This window comes from Saccopteryx bilineata, chromosome 8, assembly GCF_036850765.1.
Source record: "Saccopteryx bilineata isolate mSacBil1 chromosome 8, mSacBil1_pri_phased_curated, whole genome shotgun sequence".
NCBI lineage: Eukaryota > Metazoa > Chordata > Mammalia > Chiroptera > Emballonuridae > Saccopteryx > Saccopteryx bilineata.
In genome coordinates, this window is record NC_089497.1 from 58,251,541 (window position 1) to 58,267,621 (window position 16,081).

The 16,081-nt window shown below is 34.6% G+C and overlaps 1 protein-coding gene across 3 annotated transcripts in view; it reads left to right on the forward strand.

Annotated features, from left to right (window-relative positions):
• The window catches only part of ACAP2 (ArfGAP with coiled-coil, ankyrin repeat and PH domains 2), a 206,237-nt gene that overhangs the window by 185,519 nt on the left and 4,637 nt on the right, over positions 1 to 16,081 (forward strand). For 2 of the 3 annotated variants that reach the window (XM_066240963.1, XM_066240964.1), the window contains 7 exons: positions 504 to 595; positions 2,257 to 2,441; positions 3,326 to 3,418; positions 4,827 to 5,014; positions 5,456 to 5,565; positions 8,084 to 8,194; positions 10,271 to 10,332. In XM_066240963.1, coding sequence (XP_066097060.1) covers positions 504 to 595; positions 2,257 to 2,441; positions 3,326 to 3,418; positions 4,827 to 5,014; positions 5,456 to 5,565; positions 8,084 to 8,194; positions 10,271 to 10,332 — 841 coding nt within the window. The remainder of the gene's footprint in view (positions 1 to 503; positions 596 to 2,256; positions 2,442 to 3,325; positions 3,419 to 4,826; positions 5,015 to 5,455; positions 5,566 to 8,083; positions 8,195 to 10,270; positions 10,333 to 16,081) is intronic. The other variant, XM_066240965.1, reaches the window with a different exon arrangement.

The window sequence follows — 16,081 nt, forward strand, 5'->3', positions numbered from 1 at the left end:
GATTTCGTTTAGCAGATCTGTTTGAAAATAACTGTATGATGTATTAAAAATAGGACTGGAAAAAAAAGTAGGACTGAAACCTTTAAACTAAATATTTTGAAATACTTACGTATGAAATATAAGGAGAAATAGTTTTCTTCAGTTCAGAGTAGTTTAAAACTTTATGTCTGGCCTTAGACTTCTTTTTTCATTTTACTTACTAGACAGTGTGAATAATACGCAGCATTGTGTTAGCCATGGTGAAGGAATAAAAATTAGTAGAAGATGGGAGAGAGAGACCCTTTCTTTAGGAATGGTAATCCTCCAGGAGGGGTATTTTGGTGACGACTGGGAAATGGTGATACTGTTCTCAGCTCTTTTCATTTTGCTTTAACTTTAGACTTCTTTGTGGAATGTATAGTTACAGAATATGCAAAAGGAATTAGCTAGCCATACTTGCTGAAATGACTTTTATAGTGTTTTTAGGAATTTATAGCTTATTTTTCTATTTTTCTGTCAAACAGCTTATGTGTGAATTGGGGAATGATGTTATAAATCGTGTTTATGAAGCTAACGTGGAAAAAATGGGAGTAAAGAAACCACAACCAGGACAAAGGTACTATTTCAGCTGTCTTTTCTGTGTTATCTTTTGTCCTTCTAATCCCAGACATATAGCTGTGATTTTATTTCACTGTAATTGATATGTAATACTGAACAGACCCTTTAGAAGAGATCATTATTCTTCTGTTTAAATGCGGCTAGATAATTATCTTTCATTGATAGGACAATTATAGTCTCCAGATAAGAATCTTAAAAATCAAGATTTTCATAGGAATGTAAAAGCTCTTGGCAGTTGAAGTAGACCAAAGTTCTGTTAGTAGCCAGCCTTTAAAAAGAGATAATCCGTCCATTAATGTATCTAAGAATGAAGTTTCTACTATGTACAATGAATAATTTTACATTGTGTAACTTAGTTCAGCAAGTATTTATTAATCACTTGCTTGTATACATAGCATTATGATGTTGAAGAATTAGAGGTGACAAGGTAATGGAGAGCTCCTAATTGCTGTGTTTGAAATTATACTTCTGTTTCTGTATATGGAGGCTCATTGAATAAAGTGGTTGAGAGTACCTCCAAGGTACATAATTCATTTTTGTTTCTGATGTTGTTTGTAGTCTCCATGATTCTTTGCTTTTAGCATTAAAATTTTATTTCTTGTAATCTTGTATTTAGATTTTATTTTAATTAAATCATTATGTATAATCAATACTATTTTAAAGTTATTGCTCTCTAAACCAATATCACTTAAATCAGATTATTTATTTGTTAAAGTATGGCTGGTTGAGTTACTTTAAATCTTGAAATATCCTATGTTAGCCAAAAACCTAAGCATTTAAAAAAGATATAAGTAAGAAGAAGTATAAATAGGCTTGGCATTTTATGATTCTGTAATAAATCAAAAGTTTAAAATGTGACATCTTTTTTTCCCCTTAAGTTAGGAACACTATGTTGTTTTAAAGTTGTTGTCTTATGAAAAATTATGACCAGCAATAGTGATAGTTCAGTATGTGACATTGGAGTAAAAATGAAATTAAAGTATAAAGACTATTTATAGAAGTGAATGAGTATAGAAGTTAAGAGAATAAGAGAATGCTATGTTAACACTTATGGGTTTTTTTAGTTAGTTTATTATTTGTATTTTATTTGAACATGAAGTCATAGTTCATTAAATATTTGGAAGGAAAACAAAGCATAATGTCACAAAGGCAGTTTGTTATTTTTTTTATTTCTTTTTATTTTAGAGGAGAGAGATACAGAGACAGACCCCCACATGTACCCCGGCCTGGATCCACCAGGCAACCTCTCTCAGGGGCCGATGCTCTGCCCATCTGGGGCCGCTCACAACCGAGCGCTTTTAGCACCTGAGTCCAAGGCTCCATGTAGCGATCTTCATTTCAGTGCCCGGGCCAATGCACTAGAACCAATTCAGCCATGGCTCCGGGAGGAAAAGAGATTGAGCGAGAGAGGGGAGAAGGGAGGGTGGAGAAGCAGATGGTTGCCTCTCCTGTGTGCACTGATTGGAAATCAAACCCAGGACTTCCACAAGTCTGGCTGACACTCTACTGCTGAACCATCTGGCCAGGGCTCAAGTTGCAGTTTTAATTAATATTACATTAACTAACTTTCTTTGAAATATTCAATATATAATGACTTCTTTTCAGTATTATCATGCTCAGAGACTAAGCAGAACATCATGACATTTTTATGTTTACCAGACAGGAGAAAGAGGCATATATCAGAGCAAAATATGTGGACAGGAAATTTGTGGATAAATATTCTATAGTATCATTGCCTCCTGAGCAGGAAAAAAAGATTATCTCCAAAAGTTGTGAAGAAAAGAGGCTGAGCATTTCTAAACTTGGGCCAGGTGACCAAGTCAGAGCATCTCCCCAAAGCTCAGGTATTATAACTTGTGTATATAAATATTTTTATAAGCTGATGTCACTTTCTTAATTCTGAATTAGTAGCCATTGTAGATTGTTTAAATGCTAAACGTCTATTTCCTTCTACATATTCTAAGGAAAAATTGGATTTCTATGTCTTTAAAACTAGTAAATTTAAATAGGTCTTGCTAATTCAGATTTCTAGGTAATGTATTCTAAGGAATAAAACTGCTTAAAATGCAAGGGGAGATGGGAATTATAAATCTGTCATGCAAAAAGCTCTAAATATCTGATTAACCACCTAATATCCTTCCTATTTTTTCCTCCTAAATTTTTCCCAATAACATTTTTTTCCTGCCCTTTTCCCTTCTTATGGCCTGCTTTGTGCTTTGCTAACTTGCATGTCCCCAGTGGTTGCTGTAAATAGCGACGAGGCCAGGCGGGAGTCTCTGTTCTGTCCTGATGAGCTAGATTCACTCTTCTCCTACTTTGATACTTCTTCAAAACTACGTAGTAGTAAGTACTACTCTTGTGGAGCATTCCAAGTCTGTGCCAGTGGTCATTGTGCGATGCGACCATTTCTCTAGATGTTACCCATTGTCTCTGAATTATACATTATTTACAGTGATACAATAAATTAAGCTTTATTACCATGCTTTACATGTTATGGGGTAATGAGATGTGTTACAACTCTGAAAATTAGTTTATTTTCAGGCTTTGTGATTCTTTTATATTTTGATAAGCTAAGTGCTCAAAAGGCTTAAAACTGTATGAAATGTATTCAGGTGGTGGCTCAGTTCATATTGACGTATCAGAGTTTATTTTAAAGTCTCATTGTTTGTGGGATGTAGTTTTCTTGATGGAGTTTTTTAAATCACTAGCTGATTTTTCTTTTAAACAGTCAAAAGTAATGACAGTGGAATCCAGCAGAGCTCTGAGGATGGAAGAGAATCTTTATTGTCCACAATGTCAGCCAATAGTTTATATGAGTCTGGTGAGTTTAGGTGAAATTCAATGTTAATTGGTATTCTTTGCCAAAAATGAATGTGTTAAATGCCTAATCTTGATTAAATAGTTTCTAAAGGAAGTGGTTAGTCTTTTGGAAGGAACTAAGGAAAGGAGTAATACAATTAAATGAAAAGGTAGCTATTTCTTTTCATATTTGAAAGTTTTCTCCTACCTGTACATTCTTCTGAGCCTCATGACATATGCTAAAAGTGCCTTGTCAGTAAAGGATAATTTTTAATCCATATGAGCTGTATGTATTATTACTTTTTATCTTTCCTTGTGGCTGTCTTTCTTATCAGGAGAAAGAGATCAGCAACTCCCTCCCCATTAGGTTTTTTGTGGTTGACTGACTCCTATATTTTATGAGTTTAGTGCTTTTGGTCTTGCAGAATACTCAGGGTTGTAACCATTTTTTAAATTATTTGACTTGCTTGTAGTACTGAAAATTGTGATGGTATTAGATCATCCTAGAAATAAAGTAGGGTGTTGTCTACTAGTAAAATTCTTTAGGGATTCTTATTGCCTCTTCTGAGTCTTTAAGTCCAGGCTTATTGGCCAATTCTTAATTTTAATCTAGTACAGAGTAATTAATCTACCTATTGAAAATGGCAAGACCACAAAGGCCTTGCATACCAATTAATATCTGTATAAGAGAAGAAGCTTGACTGTTTGGGGAGCGATTAGTCTACTGGAAATATAATATCTTTGTGAAAATCTCCCATCAGCTCATTCTGTTAAATTAGTGGTTTCTTATGTCACAACTTACACTTTGTGATACAATTAAGAGCTCATTTTAAAAAAATGGTGGTAAGCTACAGATAATGTAAAATTTATCATCTTCACCATCTTTTTTTTTTTTTGTATTTTTCCCGTGAGAAGTGGGGGGCAGCAGACAGATAGACTTCCGCATTCACCCGACTGGGATCCATCCAGCATACCCACCAGGGAGTGATGCTCAGCCCATCTGGGGTGTTGCTCTGCTGCAACCAGAGCCATTCTAGCGCCTGAGGCAGAGGCCATGGAGCCTTTCTCAGTGCCCAGGCCAACTTTGCTCCAGTGGAGCCTTGGCTGCAGGAGGGGAAGAGAGAGATAGGAAGGAGGGGGGGAAGAGTGGAGAAGCAGATGGGCACTTCTCCTATGTGCCCTGACTGGGAATCAAATCTGGGACTTCCACACTCCAGGCGGATACTCTACCAACCGACCAGGGCCTTCATCTTCACCATTTTTAAGTGTAGAGTTCAGTGACACTAAGTCTATTTACATTGTTGTGAAACACTGCTATCGTTGCTGTTCATCTGACAAAACTAAAACTCTGTGCCTGTGAAACAATGATTTTCCCTTCTTTCCCTTCCCAAGAGTTCATTTTTAATACTGTGTTTGTGTTTGCTTTTCAGAGGGAGAAAGGCAAGATTCTTCTGTGTGTCTTGACTCTAAACATCTTAATCCAGGACTCCAGCTTTATAGGGCTTCATATGAAAAAAATCTTCCCAAAATGGCTGAGGCTTTGGCTCATGGTGCAGATGTGAACTGGGCTAATTCAGAGGAAAATAAAGCAACACCACTTATTCAGGCTGTATTAGGGGTATGGATTTCCCAGATTTGTACCTGAAGTTTTAAGTACTAGTAGCAAAACATATAAAAGCATAATTCATTTGGAACATGGCCTTAGCATTACTTTTGTTTTAAGAGATGGTTGGAAAATCAAAAAAGAGGCTACCAGGGATTTCTGAGCATCGTTTTGATTGTGTGAGCTCAATTTTATTTTATTTTTTTGTGATCGAATGGAGCTCTGGTAATGAAAGTACTGCATTTTGCTGGGTCACAAAGTGCACATTGACTCTTTATTAGAAGTAGTTCTTGGGAAGAAATAATATAATTGATTATTTCTCTGCTTTTCCTGAGGGATATTTTCTCTTTTAGGGGAGAATGAAATAGAAAGGCTATTAGAATAAAGTAAATATTCTGTATTTTAATAGAAATATATTGTTTATTTTTTGTACATTATCTTCTTCTTTCCTCTAAGGGCTCTTTGGTGACATGCGAGTTTCTCCTACAGAATGGTGCTAATGTAAACCAAAGAGACGTACAAGGGCGGGGACCACTGCACCATGCCACCGTCTTAGGGCACACGGGGTAAGCTTTAGTGCTTACATATTGAAGTAGATTTTACTTAAAATATTGCTTTGAAATCATGTTCTGCTTTCAGAGATGGGTTGGAACAAAGGAGGAGCTAGTAGTGATTCCTGAGCATCACTTGGTGTAAGCTCAATTTTTTTGTGTTACTGGAAAAGAATTCTGGTAATGAAAGTAATGTGTTTTGTTAGATCATAAAATTTTTTTCAGGTAAAGGCCATTAGGTAGAGTTTATAAAATGATACTTTACTGTGACATACATTGTCATGATGGAATTTGAAGTTTTAAAAATCTCATTCAGAGGCCCTGGCCGGTTGGCTCAGTGGTAGAGCGTGGGCCTGGCTTGCAGGAGTACCAGGTTCAATTCCCAGCCAGGGCACACAGGAGAAGCGCCCATCTGCTTCCCCACCCCTCCCCCTCTCCTTCCTCTGTCTCTCTCTTCCCCTTCTGCAGCCAAGACTCCATTGGAGCAGAGATGGCCCGGACGCTGAGGATGGCTCTATGACCTCTGCCTCAGGTGCTAGAATGGCTCTGGATGCAACAGAGCGACAGCCCAGATGGGCGGAGCATCGCCCCCTGGTGGGCGTGCCAGGTGGATCCCGGTTGGGTGCATGCGGGAGTCTGTCTGACTGCCTCCCCGTTTCCAACTTCAGAAAAATACAAAAAAAAAAAAATCTCATTCAGATATAAAATCTGTTAATTTTTAGATAAGAATGACAAAACCTACTTTGAACTTCACTTGTCATTTATATAGATCAGTTTCATTATTTAAAACTTACTGAAATTATGGTGATTTTTGTCAGACAACATTAAGTCTTGTGTGTTTCTGCATACATATATTACAGTATGTACATAACACATACATTCTGGGAAAATTTTGTAACTTTGGACATTTTAGTTTTCCCAAAGGGTAAAGTCAAATTTTAAAGTAAGTTTTTAGTTTGTGCTATTGACATTGTGGCTTCTGGAGCAGTGTTTATACTCAAAGAACAATAACACCATGAAGATGGACTATCAGAGGGTACAAATGAAGTAAAAATACTTGCTTTATATAAAGAGTTTGTGGGTGGGTAGTTCTTTAATAAAATATCTGAGGATATCTAATTCTTAGTAGCTTGATAAGCAACTGTTCTTTTTTGTTTATTTATACCAGTGGTAGTCAACCTGGTCCCTACCACCCACTAGTGGGCATTCCAGTTTTCATGGTGGGCGGTAGTAGAGCAACCAAAGTATAAATAAAAAGATAGATTTAACTATAGTAAGTTGTTTTGTAAAGATTTATTTTGCCAAACTTAGCGAAAATCCGACATAAAGTACTTGGTAAGTAATTATTATTATGTGCTTTAACTTGCTGTAACTCTGCTTTATAAATTTTATAAAGTAAAGTTACTTCCCTACTTTATAAATCACCATTACTATGGAACCGGTGGGCGGTTACAAAATTTTACTACTAACAGAGATACAGAAGTGGATGGTAGGTATAAAAAGGTTGAATACCCCTGATTTATACCATCTATTACTTGTTTTCTTTTCTTTTCTTTCCTTTTTTTTTTGTATTTTTCCAAAGTTAGAAGCAGGGAGGCAGTCAGACGGACTCCCGCATGTGCCTGACTGGGATCCACCCAGCATGCCCACCAGGGGGCGATGCTCTGGCCATCTGGGGCATTGCTCCATTGTGGCCAGAGCCATTCTAGCGCCTGAAGTAGAGGCCATAGAGTCATCTTCAGTGCCCAGGCCAACTCTGCTCCCATGGAGCCTTGGCTGCGGGAGGGGAAGAGAGAGACAGAGAGGAAGGAGAGGGGGAAGGATGGAGAAACAGATGGGCACTTCTCCTGTATGCCCTGACTGGGAATCGAACCCGGGACTTCCACACGCCAGGCCCATGCTCTATCTACCACTGAGCCAACCAGCCAGGGCCTCTTTCCCTTTATCAGTAAAGAGTTTCAGTTAAATCCATCATAAAAACTTTTCCATACTTAAAAATGATAGTATTTAAATCATTCTTTGTATTTTCTTCTTAATTATTCTTCTTGCCATTTTACTTCATAAACTCTATTTACTCATTCTTTCATTTTCGTCAATTTCTTCAAGTTACAAAATTTGTGGAGTACAGTGGGAGGGTTACTCCACACTCTGCTATTATGTTATCATTAAATATCACAGTGTTAGCAGTACCTTGTCTTCTTTCTTTCCCAAAAAATGCCTTGAGTGATTTTTGTTTGAAGTTTATAGATGTCTGTATACAACGTTTTATGATATTCTTCTAGTGTAGGTACCATAATTTATACATCCTATTGTGCTATATAACACCACGTTAACTATGATAATATCTCTAGACTTGTAAAATGCTGATTATGGTAAATTTTTATTATTAGCATCAGTGTTCAATAAATATTTGTAGTACGAATAAGAATTTGCTAATGAAAGTGTTATTTAACTTAGGTAGTACTTTTTATTTTTTAAGGTAAATACTACTTTTTTATTAGCAGTATCTCAAAAGTGCTGTTTGCTTAAATAGGCAGGTATGTTTATTCCTAAAACGAGGTGCCAATCAACATGCCACTGATGAAGAAGGGAAAGACCCTTTGAGTATAGCTGTGGAAGCAGCCAATGCTGATATAGTGACCTTGTAAGTGTTCTATTTTTACTTGATTATTTCCCTTACAATACACAGGGGTGGGTCCAAAAGTAGGTTTACAGTTGTGTGTACACAAAAGTTTATTCTTATATTATTATTAGTTCTTGTATTTTTATTTGTATTACAACTGTAAACCTGCTTTTGTTCATCCCCATATTACTTATATGGGGTTTTTATCATAGTGTCCTGTGTTGGTAATGAACTTTAACCTTGGCCAGTTGTTTACTGCATACTGTATACTTCTCTAAGTACATTAAATGTATTGAGCACTTTACATACATGAACTTACTTAGTTCTTACAACAACCCTATGAGGAAGGTATTATTAGCCTAATTTTATAAGGAAACCAAGTCACAGATAATTTGAAAGACCTAGTAGGTGGTAGAGCTGGGATTTGAAACCAAGAATTCTGGCCATGTTCTTAGCCACTTCTGTTGTACTGCATGACCAGTAGGAACAGAAAACCAGGGACTTCTCTAAAACAGATTCTTGAACTCTCAGTACAGTATTGAGATGGGGATTGGATTGGTACAGAAGCAGGCCATTGTTCTGCTCCCTTGAGAATGAGAAGATTCTAAGTAGGGAAGCCGCCTGCACTGGTCTTAGTGACTTTTGCAGTTGCATTGCTTTTGGGCAGTGATATGTAAAGGACTGTGTGTACTTATCTTTTAAATAATACTCTATTTTAAGGTAAAGTACTTGTTTTTCAGTATTTGGATATAATTTAATATGATCTGTTAACAATTTTTGAGGTCTTAATTTGATTTTCATCTTAGATCAAAGTTATTTTTTACGACTGAAAACTAGAAATTCGATTTCACCTACCTACCATTATTATTATGTAGGAAATCTCAAGCATATGTTATATGAAGTCACTTTTTCATTCTATTCTGAGCTGAATGAAGCCCAGAATTATTGATTCTCTGTTATATAAGTAGAGGCAGTTTCATTCAAACTACTAAATCTCAGTCACTTACGAAGAGAGACACCCCAACTGCCCCAAACTCCTGAGCTCCCACTGAGAATTCTTGATTTGCCATATATCACCCCTCCAACCTTGCCAAATTAAATTTAAAAAGGCATACATTCTTTGTATTTAATTTCCTTTCCCCACTTAGAGGGGTTATTGTTACTGTGGAGGCTCCTATAGGAAATTTTAGAATTATTAGATCATTATAGATTTGCAATTAGAGAAAGGTAAGTTATTAAAGAAAATATAGGAACAGTATAAAGAAAAGAATCTTGGTTTTATAGAGCTCCCCGGCAATTCTTATCGTAAGGGCCCCTTTTTCTCAAAGATACCTGTTCCAAAATTATCTAAATTTTTTTATATTAATTTGTATGAGGACTTGAATTTCACTTGAAGCATTTTGAAAATAGATGTCCTTTCGGAGAAGTCCAGATGCTAAAGGGAGAAATATGGTGCTATTATTAATTCACACAGTGGTTGAAAATGGAGATGGAGGGATTTGTGGTACTTTAAAGATAGGAAAAACCCACCTGTCAGATGCTACCATGGCTTGAGAGAGCATTTAGAAGAGAGTGGTAGAGGTCTGGGAAGGCCATGAGTATATGGTAGCTTGAAGGACCGAAGAGTAATACAAAATAGGAAAGGCAGCATTTTCCTGTTTCAAAATGTTGCTTAAAGTTAGTAAGAAAATGGGAAGGAATTCTTGTCTTTTTAATCCATGCTACATGTCTTCCTGCTGCCAGGATCAATAACCCCCAAAAGAATGTATAACCATATGGTAACCTTGGGAAAATCTTGGTCACCTTTGGCCATTATTATAATGTTTGTATATCAAAATATATTCCCAGTATTTAGAGATAACATACACTGTTTCTTTTATTGTCTTCTCTCATGAGAATCATGTAAAGTGAAATGCAGTTATTTTTGTATCTCAGATTGCGAGTCTGATATAATAAAAGCCTGTTTATTTTAGTGGTAAATATTGGTATAAAAAATTACTTTAGTACATGTTTTACTTGCTTATATGTATAATTCATTAGTTTATGAATATTTATATTGTATAACTTCATCTAAAAAATACTTTTACTTAATTTTAGGTTACGTTTAGCAAGAATGAATGAAGAGATGCGGGAATCAGAAGGACTTTATGGACAGCCAGGTCAATATTCTACTAATAACCATACTGAAATGCAGTATAAGAAATGCATTCAGGAATTTATCAGTTTACAGTTGGAAGACTCATAGTTGTTTAGTAAACTAACTTAATATTACAGAGTTTTTATAACTTGTAAATTGTGAGTTATTAAGTATGTACTGTACTTATTGAATTCTTGGGGGTGGCTAACTCCTGGGCCTTTAAATATCAACAACTATTGCCATTACAGTACACATTTTCTTGCTGTATTTAACTCTGGCTGCTGACTTCTTTCTCTGCTGTACTGATGTCTTCCACATACATTCCAGTGAGGTCAATGGGATAATAGTGTATCTTTATATACTGACAGCAGCACAACAGTCATTTTCTTTTTGAAATTCTCCTTAGCTGTCAAGGAATATAACAAATTTTTCTTTTGTTATTCAGGGAATTTCTATAAATTGTGTTCAGGGAAAACAAATCACCATGTGTTTGGCATATAAAAAGTCAGTATGAAAAACACCTAGAAAATGAATAGTTTTATACTCTGACATAAACATCAGTTGAAAGTTTAAAAAATAAAATTTACCAGAAGGTTGAGAAGTCCATAACAGGAGTGGAGTTAGTTTAAAAGGTATAGAGAAAGGTCTCATTTTACTGTATAGCTTTGCTCCAAGCACTTGTACAGTATCTGTTGGATAAATGGACATTTTTCAAACAATATTTTGTAAGCCTGCTGGCAAAGTAGACTTACTCATATTTGTGAAATCTAACTCAGGATCAGCTCAAGTCTCATTTTGAGTAATTTTCACTCTTGAGTCAAAATGTTAAGAAGGAAGAAATGTTGATCAGATTCTTTTCTTTGATAAACATATCAAATAATTTGGTCTGCAATTTTATGAATTTGAGTATATGAATTACTAATATATTGGTTTTAAATTCATATACATATTAGTAAGACATTTCTGGAATTCATGACTAAATTAATTGAGATTGTTCAGTATATTTGATTTTTTAATGAATATTAATTTATTATTTAAAAAGTAGCTTGATAAAATCATCTACTATTCCTCTCTTTTGAAATTTCTGTACTTTGGGCTAGCTTCAACCATTTATATTAACCAGATTAATATATAATTAGTTTAAATATGGGTCCATTCTTTGTCAGAGGGTTGTATTTACTACTATTTCTGGTCTAATATAAGAGGGAACAAGTAAGAACTGTGAGAACAGAGGAACTCCATCTAGCTACTTGTAATCTAGGGTGTCCCACTTTAACCCTGTGGATCAAACAATACTGCTGACTCATGGTATACCACGACGTGAGAGAGCTGAGAAGGGTGAAGTCTCAGTGTTAATTCTGAATCTCACCCTTTTGTTTTAAACTTGAATGTTAGATTTTAAATAAGTTATAATTTTGTAACATATACTTAAATGATAGTATTACTAGGCCATTTTTGAGGCCTTTGTGTTTAAGCACTTTAAAATAAAAGTTATTCGAAGGCTATGACCGATATTTGTGAGCTAAGAATGATCTTCAAGATTTTAAGTTAAGCAGTTATTTTTCCTGAAACCTTAAACTTACGGAAATGTTTGGTCAGCTGCTCTTTACTTAAGGTATTTGGTGATGAAATTACACCCAACTGCTTAGTCAGAAGGGCAGTGGTTGACTTTTCTCTGGAGTTGGGATGCTTGAAAGGACAGGGCTTCTATGTTCTTGCAACTTCAAGTTCCACCTGAATTGCGTGGGCTTCTGCCACCAGTTAGAAGTATTCATGTGTCTCTTTCACTGTCATTTTATGTACAAGTTTATGAGGATGTACTTTCTATTGATTTGCAGAAAAATAGATTTTTGCAGTTTATTCAAATGAAAATTAAAAAAAAAAAGGCTTTGTTCTAAAAAACAAACTTTCTACCACTCTCGAGTTTTAGTTTAGGGGTTAAAAAATAAATCGGCCTGACCGGTGGTGGTATAGTGGATAGAGCTTTGACCTGGAATGCTGAGGTCCCAGGTTTAAAACTCCGAGGTCACTGGCATGAGTGTAGGCTCATCTGGCTTGAGTGTAGGCTCACCAGGTTGAGCGCAGGATCACTGGCTTGAGTGTGAGATCATCAACATGACATGGTCCCAAGGTCACTGGCCCCTCCACCCCATCTCTCTTTCTTCTCTCTTTCTCCAAAACAAAACAAAACAACCCCAGAATTCTGGAAATAGTGTATCAGCAAAATAAAATGAGCTTTTGATCTATTTGAGGATCATCTTGATGATAATTAGATTTTTCTAATTTTCCTAGTTAGATTTATTTAGAGAGTCTGATATTTAAAGCAGAACAGTTTTATATTTATACAGGTGACGTGGTTAAATGGCGAAGCCATTGCTTTATGGCTTCTTTTTTTATTCCTTTACGAGTCTTTGGAGAGCAGATGTTTGCTTAGGCAGCAGGTCTTTTTTCCCCTTCACCTACCACTGTAAATTTTTCCCATAGATTTTGGTTGGTTATTTTGTCTAGATCCTTTTTTTGTTGCCTAGAACAAAAAAAGAAAACCTCAGAATTCTGGATAGTTCTAAAATGCAGGTATTTTCAGTCTTTTGATAATGAAGAGCTCTACAATTTAAAAGACTCTGATATTATCTTTGGGAATCATGGACCTATTTTTAGGAACCCCCCCGTCTGATTTTCTGTCTACTGCCCTGACCTCAGAGTCCCAATTTTTTGCAAGGTGACCTGACGAGCACATGTTTCCGGAAAGGGAGATTTATTTATCTCTATCAGTTCCTTCAGCTTTTAGGAAGATTTGGGGGAGAGGGGTGAGTGAAATATCATGCTCTGTTCTCAATTGATAGAAATCAGTTAGGTGGTTCCAGCAGTTCAGCTTCTGATTCTAGGATTCCTCGATTGTTGGCAGTTTCTCAGCCGGTTGAAAACCACTTCTTTAGTTACCACTGTTTATTCATATGAGCATGTTGCTGGCAAAAGGCTGAGTACTAATCTAATCAGTGGGGCAGGATTAGTTGGGGTTGGGGCTTCACATGCTGCCATCTCTTTGCTCAAGAGCAAAATCAACAAAATCTTGGATCATTATAACTGCTGTTGTAGTGCTTATTCTGAAAACCAAAATCAAAAATTATTTTAAACTATCAGTGGAAACACAGTAGTCCACATTTTAAAAACTTGGAACTGTCCAGGCACATAGGAAAGTTAACTTTTTGAAGAGAAATACAATGTGATTAAGTAATTTAAAGGATATAACTTAGCATTACAAATACTGGGTGGTTACTTGTTTACCATTTATAATTAACTGTTAAATGTACTTCTGTGAACTTTCCAAGGCTTCATATTCTGGGCTATTATTTATGTATTCTAGTGTAGACAGGTTTTATTTGCCTTGGAATAAATTCTAAATGATCAAAATTATATTTAAATTTTAAAGGATCACATTGAAGTTCAATTTGTGTTAACTATATTAAATATTTTAGTCACTATTGTTATTGTAACATTTGTTTTTTTGACCACACATTTAGAGGCCTAAGAAAGATATTATATTGATAGTCCATTATTTAGTGTTTTATTAGAAACTGAATGTTAAAATGTTTTTGTGTGTGAAGAAGACTTCTTTTTGTATTTTATTAACTCTTTTAAAATGTATTCATTAAGTGAAACCAATGACTAGTGTAGCACCAATGCTTTCCTTCAAGGAAGCATTTAATTCAGTGAATCAAAGATCTTATATAATTTATTTTGCATGGTACAATGGTTCTACTAAAATGTACTTGTGTAATAGGTCCTAGATTATTTTAAAACAAAACCTGTAAAACCACAAAAAGAAAAAAAAATTCACAGCTTGTTATACAAAATATGCATTTCTGATAGTAGAAGCCATATATTGCCATTGTACTGTTGTAATACTTAAGAATGCTCATCTGGTGCTATCTGTAAACTATTTGGCATTAGTGTCTGCTAGATCCTCTTCCTGTTTCTTCTTGAATGTATAATGTGTGCCTTTTAAGTTACTTATGGTGTTGAATGGTAAAATCGGTGTGGTATTTTTGTATTATGATCTGCACTTTATACTTTCTTAGAAAGTAAAATTCCAGACTCTCCAGTTTGAATAGTATTTTAAAACTATTTATAATGTTTACAATAAATATTTTAAATATTTTAATTCAACATCTAAGAATAAGGAAAATTTTAAAATATTTTTTATGGTTTCTTAATTGATATTTAACATGGTCTCTTCTTACGTTTATTTTATATCTTTCAGAATGGCTAAAAATAGGAATAGATAGTAGTTTGTCTTTTAATGTGAGAGTCAACTTTTAAGAAGGTTATAATTGGGTATTATTGGATTGTCTTACCAGTTCGGCATATCAACCTTTATTTTTATTATTTTAGTAACAATGAGTTCAATGTTACTCTTAGCCAACTGTATTAAGATTCTCTCCTTACATTTTTCTTTTTAAAGTTGATTGATTCAGGTCATGAGAACATTTCCAGGGTTAAATGAAAACTATATGGAGATTTTAATAACTTGCTTTTTACATAGACTAAATATTAAGTGACTAAATATTGAAAGTATTAAAATTTTTTTATTGAAAATTTTATGTTATGCTATTAGACCTTTTTACTAGATCTTTATCCTACTCCCCAAACTTTTTTCTAATTCTCAAAGATTTTGGTATGACATTTATTGCCTCAAAAAATCTCACTTTTCAAAAGCTGACAAAACTTGCTGCACTATTAACAACAACTGTAGCAAATGAGTTTGTAATAAGATGGATGCATGGTATATTAAGGGGAAATAATTATAAAACCATGTTGCAACAATAGTCATGTAAAATAGTGACAATCTAAATCTTGAAAACTGAACTATGCCAAGCTTATTCATAAAGCTGATGTTAATAAGAAGCATTTATGATGGATGATTCATCTTGAAAATAAGATTTTATTTTATACAAATCCTTTATCGGAGGTATAATCTATATGTGTGTACACAATTTCTTGTGGCAAGAAATATGTATAGTATTCAAATCTGCTATAATATCAATATATATAATCTAATTCTCTACAAGCATATTTGTATGTATATAGATATGTGTTATTCTAATTTAACATATTTTTGGTGTTTCTTTCTTTTTGTCATAGCATTCTTGCTCATATGACCTTCAGTAAATAAAAACTTCTGACTAAATGTAGAATTATGATTTTATAGTTATTTTCTAGGCTTTAATCACTTTGTAAGCTTAGTAAGCAGTGAATTAGGTGCATTAGTTTTAGATAAGCACTAAAGTTAGAGTTAAGAATTCTTTTTCACATGCTATTTAAATTAGAATGCCTCTTAATTAAAAGATAATATTAAAATAGGCTTTTTACCCCAGCTGATTATCAGTTTTGTCTTTTTAATAACTTGCATCCATCAGAAACATTTAGAATTTGTTTTTGGTTTTTCCTTTTGGTCTTGATCAAGGGAAATATGTATTTAAAGAATGTCTTGTTTACCTCACTTAGAATGACTTTTATTTCTCATGTATTAATAAATGTTTTTCTGTACATTGCTTTCAAATACTTGCATCTTTGCTCTTTTCTAACTCTGAATTTCCTCTGTGGCTGCATTTGAGGTGCTTTATTCAGGTATAGTTCTTTTTTCTTTCACTATATACTTTCCCAGCATTTATATTTAGTTCATCTTTTTTCTTTCAAAAATGCTCATCTGAACAAAATTTTAATATAATGAATAATAAAAGTTACTAGTCATAAAAATGTCATCTTTAATA